Here is a 22,553-nt window from a genome sequence, read left to right on the forward strand (position 1 = left end):
CTGTGCTGGTCCGTACTGTTTTGACGTTACACCAATGTCTCCATGCTACATGCTAGTCTGACAGCTGTAGAGCTAGAGCAGTGACCGCTGGCATGAAAATGTTTCATTATACAGTAATTGTAGCACCACATTAAAGAAAACAGAGGGTTGGGGGATATTTTGATCAAAAGCCATGGCTAGGGTTGTGAAAGTGTTCAAGACTCTGCGGAATCACTGGAAGAAGTCCACGTTTTTTGCGTGCGTCCTGTCGTACGGGGGGCACTGGGGGTATGGTATATACTGGTGAGTACCTTGGGTTATTACATTTCCGAGAGATTTGATGAAGTACGAGCTCGTGTGTCTTACACATTTTTGTTTTGTATCCAATCAGTGACAGTCTTCTGCGGAGAGAGGCCTGTCTATTGGCCAGGGTAAGACATCACTTATTTTTTGCAAGTTAAGTGTCAGTTACAGTGCTTAAATAAACCAAAGCCTTTTAGAAATGTTGTAGTCCCAATCATCATCATCATTGTCATATAATCTGTGTTAGGAATATGGGCGACAGCAGATAGGACCAATGGAGCGATTGAGGAAAGCTACAGTGGTCCTGAACCCTGCAGCTTGTAGTGGGTAAGTCAGAAGTATCAAAGCTTCGCAATGACATTATTATCTGGATGTACATTTCTCTCAGAATATTTCTAACTTCCTGTCTCAACCTTTCCACAGGAAAGCCAACAAGCTGTTTGAAAAGAACGCTGCTCCTATTTTACACTTGGCTGGTGTGGAGATAACAATAGTAAAGGTATATTCCTCCACACTTTTCTCAACCCCACTGATTGGCATCAATCAGTGCTGTTATGGTGGCTTTAAACTTGGATTACCATTGTGTGACACCATGGTTATATATTGCCTGTTCCTTTTTACAGACAGATTATGAAGGCCAGGCGAAAAAACTGATGGAGCTCATGGAAGAGACAGACATGCTGATCGTGGCCGGAGGGGACGGCACTTTGCAGGAAGTCGTCACAGGCTTGCTGCGAAGGCCAGATCAAGTAGGTGCCACACAGTTGCTGTGTTGATCTGTTGTCAGGCTAGTTGCAAAATTACAATGAGGGCATCAACTTCATCCAATAATGATTTCAAATGATAGTACTGACAGATGTTTCTATAACTACAGGACCTGTTCAGTAACATACCGATTGGATTCATTCCACTGGGCTCTCATAATTCCCTGAGTCCAAGCCTTCACCAACTCAGTGACAACAAGGTCAAGTAAGTATCTCTCAGATCCAGATTATTTTTTTAAATCACCTATTCCCTATATAGACAGTATATTGGGTGTGTCTCACTGGGTTAATGCATGTATGCGGATTGATGCTGTGTGTTTCCTCACAACTACATTTTTTCCACTTTTTCTTCAGAGACATTACATCCGCAACACTCTCCATTCTGAAGGGAGAGACTGTACCTCTGGATGTGCTACAAATCAAAGTGAGTTGAAGAAAATTGTCATGAATGGTTATTGCTTTGTTTTTGTAACACATAGATATCTAGTATCAACTTTTTACACACACAATTTAAGTTTCTGTCTGTGTGTGTGTGTGTGTGTGTGTGTGTGTGTGTGTGTGTGTGTGTGTGTGTGTGTGTGTGTGTGTGTGTGTGTGTGTGTGTGTGTGTGTGTGTGTGTGTGTGTGTGTGTGTGTGTGTGTGTGTGTGTGTTTCTTTCTTTAGGGGGAGAAAGAGCAGCCGGTCTTTGCTATGATGGGACTTCGTTGGGGGGCTTTTAGAGACGTGGCTGCAACAATTAGCAAGTAAGATAACGCAATGGGTCTCTCATATTCTTACCCTGGGTAAACCATGATGCAATTCCCTATTCAAAGAGTAATAAACTACATTTCCCCATAGATTCTGGTACCTTGGACCACTGAAGACAAATGTAGCACATTTGTTACATACTATGCACGTAAGGCTATAGTTTCTTTTTCTTAACATTCGTTTGTTATAAAAATTATATTGAACCAGTGTTGGCCTAAAATCAGAAAGGCTCATTTCAGCACCATAGTGATAGAAAATCATCCCTGATAAGTGTAAAACCTTAATTTTTTAAGTACATTTTCTTTCAAAGGAAGTGACATTTATTGAATATTTTCTAATACCATAAAATACTTGATTCACTTTACCTTAAACAGCTTTTAACCTTCTTGTACTGTAGGTAATCAATGAGCCACATGCTGCCACAGATTTTGACATCCTCACAAAAACATTTTGCACATTTTTGAATACTAGCTGGGCTGGCATACATTTTTGAGTTTATAATACTGAATATCTATATGGTATGCTAAGTATAGGCGATTAGCAGCCTTAGGAAAGCACCTCATTATCTCATCTAATATGTAGATTTCATTTGAACACCTCAGGATATTGCCATGTTTCTGTGGTACTTTAATCCTACACTGTTGTCAACTCTGTCAGGAGTGGCCCCTGGTACGGGAGGTCTCTGTGTCCTACACGGATCCCAGCCTTCGGCCCCCCGACGTGATCGCTCAGAAGCCCCCCAGACCCAACCTGCTCTACCGCATCATGCGCAGATGGGACAACTACTGGAACCCTCCCATTGAAGGTAGTAATGTGTGTTTATTGTGTTGATTCTTGTATCACAGCATGATACCAAACCCCAACTGTAACTCTGTGTGTGTGTGTGTGTGTGTGTGTGTGTGTGTGTGTGTGTGTGTGTGTGTGTGTGTGTGTGTGTGTGTGTGTGTGTGTGTGTGTGTGTGTGTGTGTGTGTGTGTGTGTGTGTGTGTGTGTGTGTGTGTGTGTGTGTGTGTGTGTGTGTGTGTGTGTGTGTGTGTGTGTGTGTGTGTGTGTGTTTGTGTTTGCGCAGAGCCTCCAAAAGTGGAAGAGCCAGAGAAGTGGGAGGAGCAGAAGCTGTCGACGTTAGAGCTGTTTATTCATACGCAGAACAAGAACCCCGTGGAGAGGGTCAGTCCCAAAATGAGCTGTGTATATAAGTCATTGTAACTGTTCTTCTAAAATCCTGAGCACTCAAATGCTTTACGCAAACCCATTAAACCCCATCTGTCTTGTTTCCCTCTTTTGATTTTGATTTTTCATCTGAACTTGCAGCGGCTAAATGACTCCATGTTGATCTGTGCCGAACCGGACAACTTCACTGTGGGCGAGTTCATCACTGTCGGGTTAGTATTGTAGTCTTTTTATAGTAGCCTGCCACAAAACAGAGAATACTAGTCGTATAAGGGCATTGTGCATCCTGTAAAATGAATGTAAATGTTCTTCATTACAGAAATAAAAAAGAAGTAGACTCCACTGTATTCACTAAAGACTCCACAAAAGTGGAAGCCACTGCTTGCCAGCTGAATCTTCCAGAGGTTAGAAAACCCTTGACTTGACTCTAATTGTTCTAATTCAATGTACTTTCTGAAGCTCAAGTTTGTTAGTGTTTTGTCCTGCTCTTTGACATCGTTATGTCCTGACACTGCAGGATGCCGGCGGCTTCTACAGCATCGACAATGAGGATTACGAGGCCATGCCTGTTGAGGTGAGGCTGTTGCCAAGGAAACTGCGCTTCTTCATCAGTGCGGAGCGTCGAGAGCAGCTCCTCTCACAGTGATGGAAAAACAAGATGAAACAGGAGACGAGAGCAGAGAGAAGACAATTAGATCTGAAGAGAGAAGAAAAAGCAAAGAACCAGATGCCACGAAACTCTGAGGTGATTTCCAGTCAGCAGTTTTCAATGATCGTGACATATTATTGGTTATTGGTAGGTTGAGCATTGCTTAAATACTCAGCTAAAGTTACTTTGAACAATTACGAGGAGGATTACATTACATGTTGTTGTATATGAAAGGACCAAGGCTTTGTTTGTTTAAGCCAGTGATACATGTACAGGCTGGTGAATAAATGGACGTTATGTTTACTGAATGGTTTGTTATTACCGTCAAATTTGAACTTGCTCAATAAAAATAATATCTGTCCAGTTGAACACAATGTGTTTGTATGGAAGGGTTAACATGACATGTACAGGTGTTACTGGGGCACAAAATAGAGTGTATAGGTTAGAGGTATGACTGTGGAAGAATGTAGGGAAAACTACAGCATTCTTAATGTGTTGCAAATGCCTGGAGATCCTGGATGAGGAGTTTGGCAGACTCCCTGGTGAGGCTGGGTCTGATCTGGCAGATGGTGGAGGCTGCAAATCCACAGGATTAAGCGCAAGTGGCTGCATTGCAGGCCTCTTATCATATTTGTTTGTTCAGGGAAACACAAAGGAGGGCTCTGGGTTTATATTTTGGTTGTGTTAACGTGGTGGAAAAATGTACCTCGTAACTTTTAATGTCCTTGTAATCAACTATTATAATGCACATGTTTTAGGAAGGAATAGACAACTAATACTACTAATTATTCTTACACTGTGGTATTGCTACTTTTACTACTAATACCATTTGCACTAGGGGGATGCTGAGGGAAGATTATGAAATTATAAAATGATGAAAGGGAAACTCAGAAAATAGTAATGCAGGGTTTGAGGCAAACAATTAGATAACACACACACACACACACACACGGTATCAATGTTTTATTGGTTTACAATGGCAGTACAGTGAAACTAAAAGTTGCTCATGCTATTGAGTTGATGTGTAGATTAGTGACATCTCTTACAGGGTTTCACATTAGTTAAGGTGAAGACTTTATTTGTTAGGTGAATACTATCGGTTAACATTACAATCAAGAAGAGAACACTATACTTGGATGTGTTTTTGCTGCGAGTGTGCAATACTTTTGCTCGTCTTTGACATTCAGTAGAGTGACACACTGTACAAACGACTCATTATTTAATGCTGGTACACCATGTGAGCGGCTCCACAAAGAAGGCATTTTATACAGTGGCGTGTGTTGTGTACATTCACCTTTTTTTTACGTTCAACATACACCCGTAAAGCAAACATCGTGAGACAAGGGGTCTACGTATGTCAGCTGACAGGTACTGTACAGATGGTTAAGAGTCAACAAGTGTTACTAGAAACGGTAAGGTCATTCATAACGGTGCTGAGGACAAAGTACTTAATCTTTCAGCAAACAGTGTTTGACGCACAACAGAAAGGTGTAGGTCACTTTTTGCCGAAGTCAGTTTGAGAAATTGACATCTCTTTAAGGCCCTGTTATAACAACAGAGCCTAACCGCCACTGCCAAAACCCCACGTCAAAGTACAGTACAGTACTGGGCTGGTAAACCATCAGCTATTCCAAACCTGGGGAAATCAGGCCCCTGCAAGATCATTTCTGGAATGTGACAAAAATAAAACGAAAATCCGACCAGTAAGATAAAAAGGACACATTTAAAGAAATGACTTGGTGTTTTAGAGTGGGACAATATTAGGCAAGAATCAGCCTGGTGTGTTCCAACATGGAACAAATGATCGCTCTGATAATTGGCAACGCAACGGATGAACTCAAGCAGTCTGCCAAGGTAATTCAAAGGATGCAGTTGGCCCAGCGTCTCTAGGGCTGGATTCCCCTCAATGGGACTGCCATGAAAAGACAGAGAGAGGAAAAAACACCCTCAGTTTGAACAGACGGAGGGCCCCTCTGTGTAGAATCTGTAGAAAGGGAGTTAAAGCTTCTTCTGCTCAGCCCTCACCGCCACCAATGACAGATCTCCCAAATACACAAAGAGATCTTTGTCTTTGAATCTGATCAATGACTAAAAGTACTAACGGCTCCATCAAGGACTCGTCATTGAAAGGGATCACAGAAGTTATATTAGGTTCCGCTTATGAAAAGCCCATACACAGTACAACACACACACATCTCCATAACCGCTTGCTGGCTCAGAATGTATATGTAATAATTAACTTGGCATTTAAATAAAAAAAAACAGTCCAGAGGTGGAACGAGGTGCAATATTCATGATATATGTAATGTCATTGAGAACTCCAGCCTATCACGACATATCAAGGTAAAACGTCTAGCCTAATTCAAATGCTCCACATAGTGACACGTTATCAGGCCTACGTCGTGTTGAAGGTGCATTAAGAGGTGAACAAAGTTTTTTACAGCTTTCCCCCCTCAGTTCTGTGACTCAGCTTCCTTATTAACACCCATCCCCTTTATAAAAAACAATCATTGACTAACAAACAGTATTTCAGTGTTACCTCCAAACTTGCTCTCAGCAAAAAAAAAATTGTAAAAACCCCGAGTGCGACAGCATATAAATGAAGAAGGCTGATGATATCACCTATTGCTTTCTTTAAAACGCCAATTAAGAATATTGATTTTTCTTTCCCACAGTGGCTTTTATCAGAGCCAGCAACATTGGCATCATGATTTCGATTTGTTGCACATTACGACGGCTAGAATCTGCTATTAAACTGTGTCTTATGTGCACAAGTTCACCCATTCAGGCAGTAAAAACTCCCCCCAAACAATATCAATATTTTCTTCAGACAAAAGCGGAAGTGCACACCAAAGTGTGTGAACATTTCAGTGACACCTCGTTGCGATGGATTGCGAGAGGAGAATGGCCCAATCAGAGTGCCTTGATCGCCGAAAAACCATGATCAAGACTTCTTAAAGTTTTTATCCAGTGCTTAAGCCCGGGCTACTTTAGGCCCAGAATCAGTCAAAGTCAAACGAACACACACACAAAAAAAACTAATATTTCTTACAGAAGACAGAAGTACTGAGTGATATGAGATGTGAATGGCTGTATAGGCGTCCCATAAGCCACCAGTGCACCGACATCAAGTGTTCCTTGTCATCCACGCTGGTTTTTAAAAGTCTCCACAGGTCAGATGACAGGTCAGATGACACACACACACACACACACACACACACACACACACACACACACACACACACACACACACACACACACACACACACACACACACACACACACACACACACACACACACACACACACACACACACACACACACACACACACACACACACACACACACACACACACACACACACACACACACACACACACACACACACACACACACACACAAGACACCCAGGATGGGGGACAGCAGGCAACACATGGAAGTCCCTGGGTGGAGGCAGTGTCTTCTGTGTCTTGGTGTGCGCGGGCCTTGAAGGCACAAATAATCCAGTTGTTTTTCCGAGGCTTATGTGGGGCAGCAGAGATTGTCTATGACCAGGGTGACGTCCACTCCATACACCTCCATCAGCTGGAGCAGGAATAGGCGATCTCCCCGGGGATCCAGCCCCATGGCCCTCATGTGCTCTGCGGTGAGGGTGGGGTCGCTGCTCCCCGCTACCTCCGACAGGGTCTGGAAGATGCGGTTGTTCAGCTCCATGAAGAACCTAAAGGGCAGGGTTGAAGGAAAACTGAGTCATGCTATGGTGGTCTGACCGCATCACATTACGACGATGAAAGCCAACATGTTAACACCATTAGCATCCCTTTAGCTAACTTCCTGTCAGTGACAGCAGTTAGCAGTCCCCTCCCTCGTCCCTACATAACCACCATATGAATGCTCAGCCGTCTTCATCAGATAGTGCCACGGTGGAGAGAGTAGTGAGTCATCATTCACGGGCACAGAGACCCGCCTTTCTTTAGAGCTCTGTCTCCTAATTGGAGAAAAACGAGCGGGATACTCCAAATTTTATCTGGCAATTACTGCAAAGCTGAATGACTGGGAGACCTGTGTTATGAACTGTGCATACTGTGATTGCTGTATGAATATAGAGTGATTTAACACGTATATTAACAAAAAAATCACTTACTTCATGGCAGACAACAACATTTTTCAAGCACTGGTGAACTCTAAAGGTTATCAAAGAAGGATTTGTTCATATGTTGTTTATGGTCCGATATATGATTTTATTCTTAAAAACATGCTGAAATGCATTTTCAATACGTGTACTTAATATATTTTGATTTATAAATGAAAAAAAGATGTTTAACTCTTGCTTTATCCAACATCTACATGTTTCATTTTCCAAAGAGATATACTGTAAGTGTGCACACAATTAGTTACATATTGCCAAAATACAAAAAATAATTGTTTGAATGTAGGTAATCCGCTGGCAAAGTTTCATGATGATATCTATAAATTTAACTCACAGAATGAACAGATCCTCCTCATTTGACGTGCAGTCTCCATCCACCTCCTGAGTGTACAGCAACACTTGCCTTGGGGGGAGAAAAGTCATAATATAATTAATAATATTAAATTTCATTTATCTGGTCCACTTGATGAATTCCCTTGAAACGCAACAAAACCGTCACGCATGTTCATTTTGCAGCATATTGTTCTGGTGCATGTATCACATTTAAAAAATTTAAATGAACAAACTAAATTATTCAAAATCCAGTTTTTCTCAGTGGGAGGCCTACCTCTGTTCGCTCAGTTTCCTGTACTTCTCCTTATCCGCTGCGTTGAGCCGGAGCAGCGGCTGCAAATGGCTCCTGTGCGTTTTCACATTCTGGTTATCGATATAGACGTCGTACAGCTCCTTCTTCTCCTCGAAAATCTTCTCAGTGGTGCCTTTAAAGAAAAGAAAAAAACAGCAACGGCAACATGAAATAGGGGATCCTTTTCACAGACCACCGATTTGGCTCTGTTTGCACGCAGTAAAGCTCGACTCACAGGCAACGTAGGACAGCTCCGTCTCCAGGGCAGCGATGTCGGCTATGTTGACGTAGAAGAAAGGCCTTAACTCTGGCACGGAGACTCCAACGCCGGGTAGGGAGACATTGGCCAGGCAGCAGCAGCAGTACACTGAGGGAGCACAAGAACACCACACATTAAACATGATACATCTGCATGGATAAAAGGGAAAAAAAGAGGGAACCACACAACTATGGATTGGTATCGATATGGTGGTGCCAAAGAATGAGGACATTGCATAAAAAAAAGATTCAGAAAAATCGCTAAAAGTTGTCAAACACGCCACACTGCTTCAGATTCATAATGTTGTATTCGTATGTTAGCATGAGGTTGCTAGTGTAAATTGCTTTTATGCAATTAAATATATTGCATTTGGCTGCATTTGATTAAATATAGTAAAGTGAGCCCACACTTTTGAACATGCTTCCCTGTCAGCCATAAACTGGAGAGCACTGAACAAGAAGTTCAACTACGTCAAATGTAATTGCAACTCAACGTGATCATTAGGGGAAGGTTAAGAGTTTTTTTAAATGCGGTTACGTTACAATACATTAACCTTTGCATACATCTCAATAGCAGTATCGTTTGTCCAGGACCTCAATCAATACTTTAAACGCTAATCAAACAAGAACTAAACACCAATTTAGTATCAGTTCTCGATACCCATCCATTCTAACGTTGTAAGTAAGTCGGTGTGTGTTAGCATGCGGGCAAACTAGCGTCTCACCCCTGTAGCAGACCACTCCAACGGGTGGAGGGGAGAAGATGAGGATACGTTTGCGGAGCAGTGCCAGCTTCCACAGCACCATGATCTGCTCCCCGAAAAACTGGATGAACTGGGACATGCAGCCGGCTGGGTGGGTGATCTGCAGGGAGCAACACGGGACAAATGTGTTGGATTTGATGTTGTTGTTTAGTGAGTCAGCAAAACTGACAGATATACAGTACGTTGTGTGTGTTTTTATGCCTTCAGACCTTCATTTCTGGGTGCATGCAGCGGTTGATGGTGGTGACACTCCAGGTGGGGCAAGCGGTGACCAGACCATTTACTGCAGGGGGCAGCACGGCCTTCTTATCCTCGTAGAAGGCCTCCAGTGGAGAATAATTGCCGGGACACTTCAACTGGTTCCTGTCAGGCAGAGACAAGAGGAAGAGGAGGAGGACGAGGAGAGAAAGAAGAAAAATGGCAGGTATGATGAGTCTCCCAAGTCTTTTCAGATTGGTTTAATTTAGCAGATCAAGCAATCTTAAGGCGAGACACTTCAGGTGAATAGGTAGATTTCACTTTGCCAGTTGATTACTTACATTAAAACTATTATATTTTGGATCACGATTATATCAGAAATGTTTGAATAAATATGCTAATTTAGCAACATCTAACTAATTATGCATGAATAAGCATTTCTTTAAAAAAAAAACACTAGATGTTGAATAAAGCCAATTTTTCAATTTTAAAACATATCAGTGTCCAAAGTTTTAAAAGTTTTGTTGGATACAGCATTCTATAAATCAAACTATATACTATGCCATGTACTTGTCTTAAAAATGCATTTTTTTTTGGCATGTTTTTAAGAACTAACCATCATAAATTTGACAAAATTGACCAGTGCTTGAAAAGATACTGTCTTCAGTGTCTCACATTAGGTACCTTCAAACAAATCCCAGCAGCGATATGTTGTGCCAATGGTCAAGGTCATGAACGATGAATGATTACAGATGAAGTAAATAACAATTGCTTGTTCATGAATTGCATTGTGGCATCTTAAAGGCATGTCACATTAAATGCCAATGTTCTATTTGCTTACTACCTGTAGTGTGGTCTGGCTGTGCGAGACTACTATTTGTCTAATCACACCACAACACAAACTGGAGGCTAGATTACCACACTCCATAAAGAAGACTTTGGATACACATATATTTGACGGCAACCGGAGCCATCTGTGTTCGTAAACCGAAAACTGTGGCCCGCTGTGTCTCACTACATAGTCAATGAGGATATAAGCTTTTATGTGAGAGGACTGAAGCCAGAGAGCAGAGTTAGTGAAGAGAATAGAGGGCTGTCAAGTCTTCTTCCTCTTTCGTGCTGCTTAAGATACAAAAACTGCATGTAAATGGGCTCCTGTGACGATAGCTGTAACGGGGACTCTGTGGTTCATGTTTAATAGATGAGAAACTTTTTTTTTTGTACAAAGAAGCAAGGGTGAAAAAGGAAAACGTTTTGGTGAGAAATAAAAAAGGTATACAGAATAGAATTAGGGGAGCGTATATAAGGTGACAGAACGAGAAATAAGACTCTCCTACACACACACACGCACACACACACACACACACACACACAGAACAAACACAGGCATGTCTCACTTGACTTGGTTCTCCAGGAAGTGCATGTAGCGGTAAAGCAGAGTGTAGGAGGGAGACAGGATCCCCACGGACTTCATCCTGGCTCCTCGCTCCAGCTCACTCTCCACTGGCATGTTTGCGAAACAGGCCAACCCAAAGTAGCAGCCCTTACGGAAATATCTATAGCCAAAAGGGAGCGAAAACAAAGAAGAGGTGTAAACAAACACAGCAGAGATGGATTACTGACAGGGATTTCTCTAGAGAGGCTGGATTTCATGCCTCTTGATTGTCTGGGAGCACTTTAGCCTGTTACATACATGAAGTCACTGGCGATCCGATGGGAACCGCTGGCAATCGACTTGAATTCGACCCCGTCCAGGTTGATGTCGTGAGGCAGGCACCACTCTACCATATTCCCTGCCGTTCGTTCGTGCGAACACACACACACACACACACACACACAAACACAAACACACACACACACACACACACACACACACACACACACACACACACACACACACACACACACACACACACACACACACACACACACACACACACACACACACACACACACACACACACACACACACACACACACACACACACACACACACACACACACACACACACAGAAATAAAAACTTGAAGTTACTTCCCCACACTGTCCACTTTCTTTCTTGCCACTTCCCCTTAATTCTGCATGTCATGTAGTAGCAAGAGGTCAAGAGACAGTAAGAAAGCACTGACTCAGATACTGTAAAGTTATCTATACACAGACTTCCTCCATGTGTGTTGATTGTTTCTATAGCATCCTCTATCAAATCTAAGTGAGTGGATGGTCTTACTTGTATCAAATTGGGCTTAAGTAGGCTAACTCAACACTTGCACATGTTTGACTGCTTGCACAAGCTAGAAAGCCTAGACCAGCAAGTTCAATTATCTTGGAGGGGTCACACCAACAACAATTAGTTGTTTAGGCCTAAATGAACTGATGTGGACTGACAGTTGAGTTAGAGAAGCCGGTTTTAACACTTGAATTGTCAGCCACACCTTGATCATGACTACAATGCATTGACTAAAAGCACATCACATCAGACTGAGCAGACTGCATGACATTCCTAGAAATAATCAAGATATCACAGCATGATTCAGGAAATGTTGTTAGTGATCAACCGAGACTCAACATGAGAGATGAAATGGTCAGATGCTCATCATGCAATAACAAACCGATTGCTGCATGCTGCTTACCCGATCTCGTATCGAAGGTTACGACAAACACGGCCACGATCTGATCTTTTTCCTCCCACTGATCCCTCGCCGACAGAGCGGGGAGGAAGGGAACATTACGCTCTGTACCGAGAGGCTCCGGGCGATGATCCCACCCATGCTGCTTAGAGAGCCCCGTGAGAGGGCGGCCCGGGCTTCCGTTCCCGCTGGCAACAACAGCTGTTAGTGGTCCCTTCGTCGGGCTGATGCATGTGATGGTGGTTGTGGTGGTACCATAATCGGCGGTGCATGTCGCTGTGCGCTTCCCCGCTGCCTTCGAACTTTTCTCGGACGGCAATGCGGGAGGATGCGGGGCCGCCTGGTTGGGATCGGGCGGTGGTGGGATCTCCTCCCAGTCAAGCAGCGGGGCACGGTCAGATTGTTTCACCATAGTGACTCGTGAAAAGAGAGAGAAAGGAAAAACACAAAAACTCCGCTGTCTAGTTGACTCGAGAACACTATAGGCTAAACACGCCAATGAAGCCGGATCATGATGTACTGTCGCCGCTTGCTTGTTGGGTTGTTGTTTTTCTATGTATTTGTAAGCGTGACACATCCACTGACGCGCTGCTGCTGCTGCTGCTGCTGCTTCCTTTCCTTCCCTCCTCTCCTGTCTCACTGTTTTGATGACGTCGCTGACTTCCGCCCACGTGTCTTCATTACTATTTCATAGGATGACCTAATTTTTGTCGTGGGCAATTTGATTTTCCCAATCAGAACTCCTCTTATTACACAGAGATGTAATGTGCCCGTTGTAGCCTACCCCGGTCTATTAGCCTACACATAGCCTAACTGTAAATTGCCTTATCGACTTTTAGGCAAGACACATCAGGCAAAAACATAGGCTATTTTTTTTAAGCACTGGTCATTTTTGTGATTATTGGCTATTTATCTTCCATTACATGTGTTATTTTATATGAAAACTAGTAGGCTATAACTAAAAGTAGGCTATGTACATTTTTGGACTTAAATATTTTCATTGTCAGATAAATCAATTGAGGGGAAGTCTCGCAAAGCCAGACTAAACTACAGGTTTACCCATATATCTATGGTTGACCCTTATTTGCAATGATGTCGAGTCATATATTGTGTAAAAAAAAAATCTCTGTCTTTATCCAACATCTAGATTTTCGGTTTTTAAGTAGCCTATTTAAAATTGAAAACATTTCTGAACAGACTGCAACAAAAAAAATTGTTGTGGCCTACTGCAAATGATCAACTTGCAAAGTGTCATGGTGATATTTGGGCAATAAGGTAAACATGTTACCTTACAAGAAGTTTCTTGACTTAAAACTGAATGTATAGTGCTCTTATAGGCCTACAGTTCGATGTTCATAGTTTTCACGGTAGGGATAGCCTACATAAGGTTGTTTACGCAATTAACAGTCGTTGTAAAGTCAGGTGTTTCTGAAGAATTCAGCCAATCAGAGAGCTAGATGAGTTGACCGGGTGGCAAAGTTAATTTAAACAGGAAGTCATTTATATACAAGGCGCGAAATTCAAGCGTGTTGGTGGTTTTTCTGGTGCGTAAAGCGACTTGTGCGTGAGTAGCCAACATGATAAACAAATATTAGGCTATTTGTCAAACCTGAATCACATACGGATGTGTGAGTTCTGACTCACTGCGTGAAGCATCTGTTAACCTTTGAGATTAGTCTGACAATAACACCGCAGCTTGACAGGTGCTCTGCTTTTCAATTGTCCTACCTGATGTGGTTGGGTTGGCGTTTTTATAGGCCTACTTTATGTTCACATGTTTAAACTATAGTTTTATAGATTACTACTTGTAGTGAATGCAACAGACATGAACAAAAGAGGTGAATGAGCCTTTGCAATGATTGCTCCAAATATATGGAATAGTGTAGGCCTGCCATTTCATTTCATATTAAGAACTGCCCAGACCACTGAAATTTATTGAAACTATATTCATTGGCTTTCAGTTAAATTTGAGTTTCTGTTTGTTTGTGTTTTTTCTACATTTAGATGTTTAGGTTTAGTTGTTTGTTCAACTATGGTTGTTTTTAAATGTGCTATATAAATACATTTGAAGTTGATAATCTGATGCATAATATAAACCACCAAGGGGCTGTCAAATGCAGGGTTTTTGATTTTCTAGGAAACCTTTGCCAAAACTCAGGCCCCCCCGAGCATGGCAACGTTGTTTGATGGGATTGGCCAGCAGCTGGACTTCTCTAGCTGTGGAGAGGAGGGGAACAGCAGTAGTGACAACAGCTCAGATGACTGCATTTTCAGGATCCGCAGCCCCCGCATTCGCAGTCCCCACATCCTCAGCCCCCGCGTTCACAGCCCCGGCTCTGCGTGCAGGACGCCCAAGGTGCAACGCCACCGCAGCAGAAGCGGCGCCCTGTCTTCCCCTCTACAATGCACCAGCCCCATACCATACGCTTACTTGAGCAAACTGAGGCTCTGCGACTCTCCCAGCACGCCCAAGGTGTGTGGGGGAAATTCAGATATGATGCATGGAAAATGGCCGCAATGGCGTCACCAACTAACAACCATTCAATTTATCTGCAACTAATTTAGTAGTCGATTAGTGGTTGCACTCTCACCTTGGTGTGCCCCCTGTAGTATTTGGATTCTTTGTCAAGAATAAGTGTCAAGTGTCAAACTTGTCTAACAAGTTGACCTTTGCTGTTGAAGAATTTCTCCCTTTTTGTCCCCCCTGCAGAGCCTCCTATCTAAGGCGTCCCAGCCTTTATCCAGCACCAAGAGAAGTCGCCATCAGAGGACACTGCGCTACTCCTCAGCTGCTGACAGCCTCATCCAGGCCCCTTCTGTCAACGTCAATCCTTTCACCCCCGACACAGTCCGCAGGAACAGCGAGCAGCAGTGGAGGATCAACTGTAGGAATGATGACGATGATTATGGACGCAGGTAACTATAGCTTTGTGTTGTATAATAGACCTGGAAGGAGGTTAGGATTAAGTTTTTATTCACTGGTGGGTATCTGTTTGGTGATCATGTTATGGCAAATTGTTCAAATGTGTAATGGAGAAAGTGTTAACATCACAGGTCAAATGAATCCACTGGTGTCGCAATGGCTTTTTTTTAACTACAAAACATTTGAATGACTGGTAGACTACCCACACGGTGCATTGAAGGTGAACTTGTCAGTTTGAATTCTCCCATCACTCTCATTTTAGTGCCCTTAACACACACACAGGCCTGACTTTTTTTCCAATCCCTTACTCATGGCCGTTTTGTCGCCCTTTAATACATTTTCAGGTTGAAACACAGCCTAACGTCATCTGAAGAGGATGATGAAGCCTTTCTCCCACCAAAGGTACAACTACTATTTTTTTTCAATGCTCTTCTGTCAGCTGTAACCCTCCCCTCCCAGATGCTCTCCGATATGATTCCGTCATCATCAGGCTTTGTCATCTTCGGCTTGCCTCCGCACTTCTTGTTTTGTCCAAAATGATATGCTGCCACAGTCGTACTTCTGGGATTTCTCTGAGAAAATTTTCAGTCAAAAACTGCCAGAATCTTAACAAATAAAAACTCTTTCCTGGTGGCAGTGCTAGCATATTTAGTAAGGCATCACATAATAATAATAATAATAATAATAATAATAATAATAATAATAATAATAATAATAGCTAGAATTTATATAGTGCTTTTTTGGAGGTCACTGAAAGACACTTTACATCATACATAAAGAAAACATACATATCAGGTGTGGTATGGGTACATCAAAGATAAAGCCAGGTTATCCTCTAACAAAGCTAGTGCCTGAGCTATGTGACGTGTGTTCCTTCTTTGGAAATCCATATTAGTTTTACCACAAGCCACCCCCCCCCCCCCCCCGCCCCCTCCTTTTTCGTCTTGTTTATCTGGCAGAGGCGAGCGGTCCAGGCCTTTATGCTGTCCCGCTACGAGAGTGAGTTCCTGGAGCTGGAGTGCATTGGCGTGGGCGAGTTCGGGGCCGTTAACAAGTGCGTGAAGAGGCTGGACGGTTGCTTGTACGCCATAAAACGCTCCCGCCGACCATTGGTGGGCTCTGCCAACGAGTGAGTCAGCAGCATGTTGTTCTCTGCCAGAGACCAGATAAGTCCACTGTGTAATATTCTGTTCCTGAACTGATGTAATGTTTCCATGTCCCTTTTCTTTCTTTTCTTTCTATGTCCTCTCAGGCAGCTGGCCCTAAAGGAAGTGTACGCACATGCTGTTCTTGGGCACCACCCACATGTCGTCCGCTATTATTCAGCATGGGCAGAAGAGGATCACATGATTATTCAGAATGAATACTGTGACGGTGGGTTTTTACCACTGGCCATCAAAAGCCCAAAACCTAAAATTAGAGACCGACAACGTAAAGGTGGATTCAGAGATTTCTGAAATATTCACGTTGTCAAAATCGGTGAATATCCTCTCCTCACCATCCGCGCTACCTGTGAGTACTAAGAAAGAAATCCAGTGTTAAATACACAGCCTAGGCTCTTTTAAATTGGTGTTTCGCTTGCTATGATTGGGCCCCCCCTTTATTTTTTATTACATACCCTTTGTTTACATACCAGTTTACAGAGCCTAGGCTGTGTATCAGCACGGGACACACATTACGGACTGGTTGCTGATCGTGAGTAATATCAACTGATTTTGACAACAAGCATCCTATACGCTCGATGACTCCACTTTTTTTAAATTATAAATAAAATGTAAAATGTCTTTAGGTAAACTAGATTGAATGATGGTGGTTTTGATACAGTGTGTGTGTGTGGGGCAGGTGGAAGTCTCAATGACGCCATCGTGAAAAAGGAGGCGCAGGGCGAGCTGTTTTCAGAAGCCGAATTGAAAGATCTGCTCGTACAAGTGTCTATGGGGCTCAAATATATCCACAGCTCAGGCCTGGTACACCTGGACATCAAACCAAGTAAGTCTCACGGAGCTGTTTGCATTTGTTTATTTTGTCCAGTCTAAACTTTTAAATTCTCTTTTCTGCATGGCTTCAACTCTCTGTAGGTAATATATTCATTTGCCAGCCTTCCCCCGCAAGTGTGACAAGTGAAGGGGAGAGCGAGGAGGAGGAGGAGAAGAAGGAAGAAGAAGAAGAGGAGGATGATGATGATGGTGGAAGCACTTCGGCTGGAGTCATTTACAAAATTGGTATCCTATTTTAACCTTAGAGATAGTTTCACTTTTATTTTTATTTATTTTTTCAATGTTTGTTTGCTGTCAAATCTGAGTCTTGTCTTCTGCAGGGGATCTGGGTCATGTGACATCAGCCAACAGTCCTCTAGTGGAGGAGGGGGACAGCCGCTTTCTGGCCAGTGAGATCCTGCAAGAGGTAACAATTTGGCTCGCAGTTGGTTTAAATTAAAAACATTATCAAAAATATTCAGTTTATTTTTGTGGTTTCTACTGTTAATTTCCATTGTGTCTCTGCTCCCCCAGGATTACAGCCACCTTCCCAAGGCAGACATCTTTGCGCTGGGCCTCACAGTGCTACTGGCAGCTGGGGCTCCCCCTCTGCCTCAAAATGGAGACGAATGGCACATTCTTAGACAGGGGCAGCTCCCCAAACTGCCACAGGAGCTTTCGCCTCCCTTCAAAGGCCTTATTCAGGTACTTATATGTTGGCTGATATGTTGTTGTTGTTTTTACATTGAAAATACTTAAATAACCTAATTAGAGAGATTAGATTTGAGCTACCATGTTTTAAATGATTTGTTATGTAGTACCAATCACTAAAATCTTGTTTAAAAATACCTTTTCCCCCTTTTTTTTCTCTGTCAGTTGTTGCTGGATCCAGACCTGACGAAGCGGCCGTCTGCCAGAGAGCTTTGCAAACACCCAGTGGTAAGAGAGGAGAGGGCTGGGAGGCTGGCCGCCCAGCTTCGCAGAGAACTCAATGTAGAGAAGTTCAGGACAGCCATGCTCGAAAAGTAAGAGGGGAGAACAAAAAAGAGGGTGTAATGGGAAAATTAGGCAATCGTGATACGTTAATAGTAGCATTAGGTTTTATTCAAATCATACAGCAAGGATCTCCGCGGAGAGGTCACTAATACAGACACAGAGATTGTATGAGCAAGAGTGACAAATTCTTCCTTAAAACGTCATGTATTTAAGGAACATTTGCCCCCCAGGGGGGAGGCATCTAACAATGGTTCGAAGGGGAGATAGGTAGAGAGGCAGACAGTTCTAATGTGCATAACTTAACCATAGGAGGAGTTTGGGCATAGGACAATAGGAGACTGATACTTAAGCACATTGCTTTTCGACCGAAAGACAGACTAATTGTACATAACTTAACCATAGGCGTGGCTGTCCGAGTGGTCGTTGGGTAATCTACATTTCAGTTACAAACCACATGCAATATATCCAATAATATATCCAATTACACTTATAAGTCTATATAAAACAATGGTTAAGTAAGCATTCCAATATCTGAGTCCAGAGATATATTATATGCAAAATCTGCTACCACAAGGGATAATTGAATTTTTAAAGCCCAGGTCCGGGTTCAAGCCCCCTGTCATCTTCAGCATAATAACAAAGTCTTGTCATTGAGTAGATACATTTCTTCTACCATCTTAAAAGCACAGTGTATGAAGGGCATTGGCATTTTTCTGAATAGCAACGCAACATTGCAGTCTAGATTTTTCCCCACTAGATGCCGTCAAATTACAACTTTAGTTACAAAATGCACCTTTTTAATACTGTTGATTCCAGTTCAAATCATTTTTAATTTGTCTCCGCAGGGAGCTCTGGGAGGCCCGTCAGGCTGCTTTATCACCAAAGCAGAACCTGTCACCTTGGCTAAAAACCCCTACAAGGTTGGGGTCTCTACCCCGGGCAGGCAGGAGACTGGTGGGTGGAAAGTCTGCGCGATCCATGAGCTTTGGTTGCACAGGGTATTGAGTGTGACGGACTGGTTGTGATAAAAATGTAGCATATGAGACGACTAACTGGATGAATTATCCAATTAGTCTTTCTGGGTTTAGACAGTGTATTGGAAGGACCAGAGAGCCTTGAACAGATTGGTTTTAGTCTAATCTGACTGTTACAAACACTTGTTTGGTTTGGTTTGTTTTTTATTGTAAATAAACGTTTTAAACATTTTATCAAAAGATTTCCTCTTTTTGTCTACCTTAGCACTCTCTCTACATTGGCATACAATGTAATCCAAAAAGCATATTCAATAAGACTAAGTGAAAGCAACAACAGGGACTTCCAGTTGGTGTGGTGCTAGCTTTTATCTACAACCGCATTCAACTGTGTGATTGTGAATGTGGAACAGTAACTTGGAATTGACGAAGGAAGTAGCCTATGAGCCATCACACTGTTATAAAAAAAAAAAAAAAAGTTTTCTGCATGACTTTCTGAAAATTAACCATAGGCATTTTACAATAGATCACATATTCCCAAAGTGCCAAACTATCTGTCACAGAGAAGACCCTTTATCAATTTATTTAATAAGAAATGTTGAAGCCGTATATCACATCCATCCGATGCAATAGGCCTGTCTAGTTTGGAAACTTGAGAGACTATTTTTATTTAGCCTAGCTATACATTCTTCTATTAACCGATGACTTGTATGGTCTAAAGTCCTAGGGTTTCTGTTCACTTTAATATGTGTATTCAAAGCGAGTTTCCCATTTGCTACCTACTATCTATGTTTGCTACATAAACACAACACATGCATAAATGATTAAATGTTGAATTGTTGACGGATGTCCGACGGTTTCTGAAGGCACCATGTCCTCCCCCCTCCCCCCTAGATGACGTAGATTCCGTTGTTTTGGAATTGTTTTGTGCGCCTCAAACTCATGCTCAGACTCCGACCGGTGTATCTTCTTGATATGTAACTTGGTCGGTGCTCACTGGCGAATCACTAACTTAACTTATTTGTATGCAGGTGAAAGCTGACTAACCCGACATAAGAAACGGATGTGAGTAAAATTAGTAATTATGTCGTAAAGTTTCAAGTTTCGCTTTTGCTAAACTGTAGCTCAAAGTAAATTTTGGCTGGCTAATTCAGATAACTAAGGTTAGCATTAGCGCATCTTTGTAGCTAGCATATCCGTTATACAGCAAACTGTCGGAAATAAAACGAATACATTTATTTTAACTATTTACTTTTTTTTGCACCTCAAACGATAGTCGCCACCCGCCATTCAACAAAAAGGAGAACTCGTTAGTTTCCTCCTGGTTTGAAGTAGTAAAATTATATGAATGTTTAAATATTCCTTATTGAAATGAGTGCTACTTTTCTTTGTAACTTTTTGAACGGGTTAGCGATGTGCTCTTCATCAGTTCCTTTTTACATTGAGTCACCGTATTGACCAAACATTGCTATCATTAACATGCCCTCATTATTCTCGTCTAAATGAAAAAGGCCGGGAGTGATTGACAATGGATGAGCTGGGAAATCTGACCAGTGGGGAAAACGCAGCACTTGTCATTTTGGCTTTCCTTCAAGCGGACTGTGGAAATCCAGAGTACGGGAAGGAGCTTGTCTCCCTGCGGGAGAACATAATATATCCTACCTTAGACATCAATTGCAATGGCCCCTGGGGAGAGACTCTGGACGATGGAGACCTTGAGTGTGATGGTCACATCTCCAGTAGCATCACTGCTTCTATAGATGATATTCTGCCTTCAGTGGAGCTGCGTTTGCAAAGTAAGTGACTAAATCCGCAACTTAAACCTGTACATAGAATATACAGGCGACAGTACAGTCAGTTTCATACTGGCTCCACAAACTGATATCTGATCAGCTGTCTGATGTGTTATCACCAAGGCTCGTCTGTGGTTTATTTGTATGCCTTTAGATCTATCAAAATTATATTTTGACACACCTTAGGCAATGTGATCTTGCATCACAGTCCAAAAGTCCGAGCATTAAAATCCGATAAGTTGTTTAAAGTTATGAGTGACAAAACAATTTGTGACTTCCAATGAAAGCAGGAAGTGACTCAACCATTTCATGTAAACAGTGCCTACTGGTGTCATATCTTTATCCTTTAGGGGACGGAGCCGTTCTGCAGGTTGCAGAAGGGCTGAGAGAAGTTGCTGCCCAGCTTGGACACAATGTTGTGGCTCGGGCAACGCAGAACCTGGGCCGAAAAATATTAGCCTCTCCCGCTGATGTAAGTCTAGCCTGGCTCCGCCCGCCCTCCTACTTCCGGCCAAATTTCATTTTCCCTTCAGTAGTCAAATGAAATGAAGTACGATGGTCTGGTAGCACCAGGCTAATGTAAGTCTGCACTGAGCACAAGAATGTTTGAAATGTTATGATCATTACTGTAAACATGGTGAGTATACTGAGTAGCTACATTAAGGAAATTGAGTTAAGAATTTTAAAGGTTTGCTTTGCCATAATAACCATTAAGTATATGGCCATTAGCTAATTTCCTTAATAGCCCTGTCTTATTTGTCAGATGAATCAAAATGTGCACAAGTGCAGTAGCCAACAGCAAATGCTTTACTTGCATTGCAAAATAGCAGAAGTAAAATGTGTTTAGTGTTTGCTTCAGTAATGAATATAATAAAATGTTGAAGATATTCTGGTTTGTGTAGAGAAACACAACTTTGTGTCTAGTTTACAATGCATCAGGTAGAGCTCATGTTGTTTAAAACATGACCCTCTCTACAGTTGCAATGACCCGAGCAAATTGTCTTGATGTATTGAATATTGATCCCTGTATTGGTTTGCGCTCTCCAGCAGTGGAAGGAGCACCTTAGCCGGGAGGTGGAGAGGGTGATGAGGCAGGGCGTGGGTCTGGATCATCTGCCCCAGGAGAGAGTCTTCATGGCCGTCACTCTCACCCTGCTGAAGGGAGTGTGTGAGCAGGCCCCGCGAGTGCTGAAGAACCTCTTCAACATCGCACTGCAGTACATCAGGCCGGTGATCAGGGCCCAATGACTCTCTGTGGAGCTGCAGGCTGAGAGGAAATACAAACAAGAAGCGTGCGGTAGAAGACAGCTCAATCCGAAACTGGCACCTGCTCCTTGTGACCAGTCGACTGTGAAAGGAGATGTGTTGAAAGTAAAAAAAAAAAAGAGAATGGGAGAATATCGTCATATTTTGACTAAGGGAAATTTGTGTAGTTTGTTACACATGAGGATTTTCATTCATTCCAAGTGCTTGTTTAAGTGCATCTTTTCATTGTACACTTAACATGATTTGTTGTAGTTCTGTTATTTTTTTTGCTTTACTTGAATAAATATATTTTCCCAGAATTTGAGTTTTCTTTTCAATTAAATACTGGGACATTTTCCATTCCCCAAACATTAAGTGTGTTGATCTTTTGGTAATACACATTTAAAACAAAC

The 22,553-nt window shown here is 42.4% G+C and overlaps 4 protein-coding genes across 4 annotated transcripts; 3 read left to right on the forward strand and 1 right to left on the reverse strand.

The window, feature by feature from the left end:
* Positions 1-43: 43 nt before the first annotated feature.
* Positions 44-3,916, forward strand: agk (acylglycerol kinase). The gene is made up of 14 exons (XM_080027344.1): positions 44-282; positions 371-410; positions 530-609; positions 706-781; positions 906-1,031; positions 1,157-1,251; positions 1,401-1,470; positions 1,711-1,790; positions 1,885-1,942; positions 2,452-2,599; positions 2,864-2,961; positions 3,106-3,176; positions 3,284-3,368; positions 3,482-3,916. Exons 1-14 carry the CDS (start codon positions 173-175, stop codon positions 3,608-3,610), a joined length of 1,266 nt encoding a protein of 421 aa, XP_079883470.1. The 5' UTR covers positions 44-172; the 3' UTR covers positions 3,611-3,916.
* A 3,120-nt stretch (positions 3,917-7,036) lies between these two features.
* dennd11 (DENN domain containing 11) lies at positions 7,037-12,706 on the reverse strand. The gene is made up of 9 exons (XM_080027454.1): positions 12,240-12,706; positions 11,303-11,402; positions 11,007-11,165; positions 9,621-9,774; positions 9,373-9,511; positions 8,625-8,756; positions 8,372-8,522; positions 8,099-8,167; positions 7,037-7,335 (listed from the first exon to the last, which is right to left on the reverse strand). Exons 1-9 carry the CDS (start codon positions 12,646-12,648, stop codon positions 7,137-7,139), a joined length of 1,512 nt encoding a protein of 503 aa, XP_079883580.1. The 5' UTR covers positions 12,649-12,706; the 3' UTR covers positions 7,037-7,136.
* A 1,688-nt stretch (positions 12,707-14,394) lies between these two features.
* On the forward strand, positions 14,395-19,192 carry wee2 (WEE2 oocyte meiosis inhibiting kinase). The gene is made up of 11 exons (XM_080028401.1): positions 14,395-14,709; positions 14,947-15,152; positions 15,504-15,561; positions 16,119-16,288; positions 16,412-16,533; positions 17,002-17,148; positions 17,238-17,381; positions 17,477-17,562; positions 17,670-17,840; positions 18,012-18,160; positions 18,977-19,192. The coding sequence occupies exons 1-11, from the start codon at positions 14,407-14,409 to the stop codon at positions 19,134-19,136; spliced, it is 1,716 nt and encodes a 571-aa protein (XP_079884527.1). The 5' UTR covers positions 14,395-14,406; the 3' UTR covers positions 19,137-19,192.
* An 845-nt stretch (positions 19,193-20,037) lies between these two features.
* Positions 20,038-22,453, forward strand: bida (BH3 interacting domain death agonist). The gene is made up of 4 exons (XM_080027539.1): positions 20,038-20,167; positions 20,614-20,898; positions 21,246-21,367; positions 21,943-22,453. Exons 2-4 carry the CDS (start codon positions 20,631-20,633, stop codon positions 22,141-22,143), a joined length of 591 nt encoding a protein of 196 aa, XP_079883665.1. The 5' UTR covers positions 20,038-20,167; positions 20,614-20,630; the 3' UTR covers positions 22,144-22,453.
* Positions 22,454-22,553: the final 100 nt, after the last annotated feature.

This window comes from Ammodytes marinus (assembly GCF_949987685.1).
Source record: "Ammodytes marinus genome assembly, chromosome: 5".
Classification (NCBI taxonomy): Eukaryota; Metazoa; Chordata; class Actinopteri; order Uranoscopiformes; family Ammodytidae; genus Ammodytes; species Ammodytes marinus.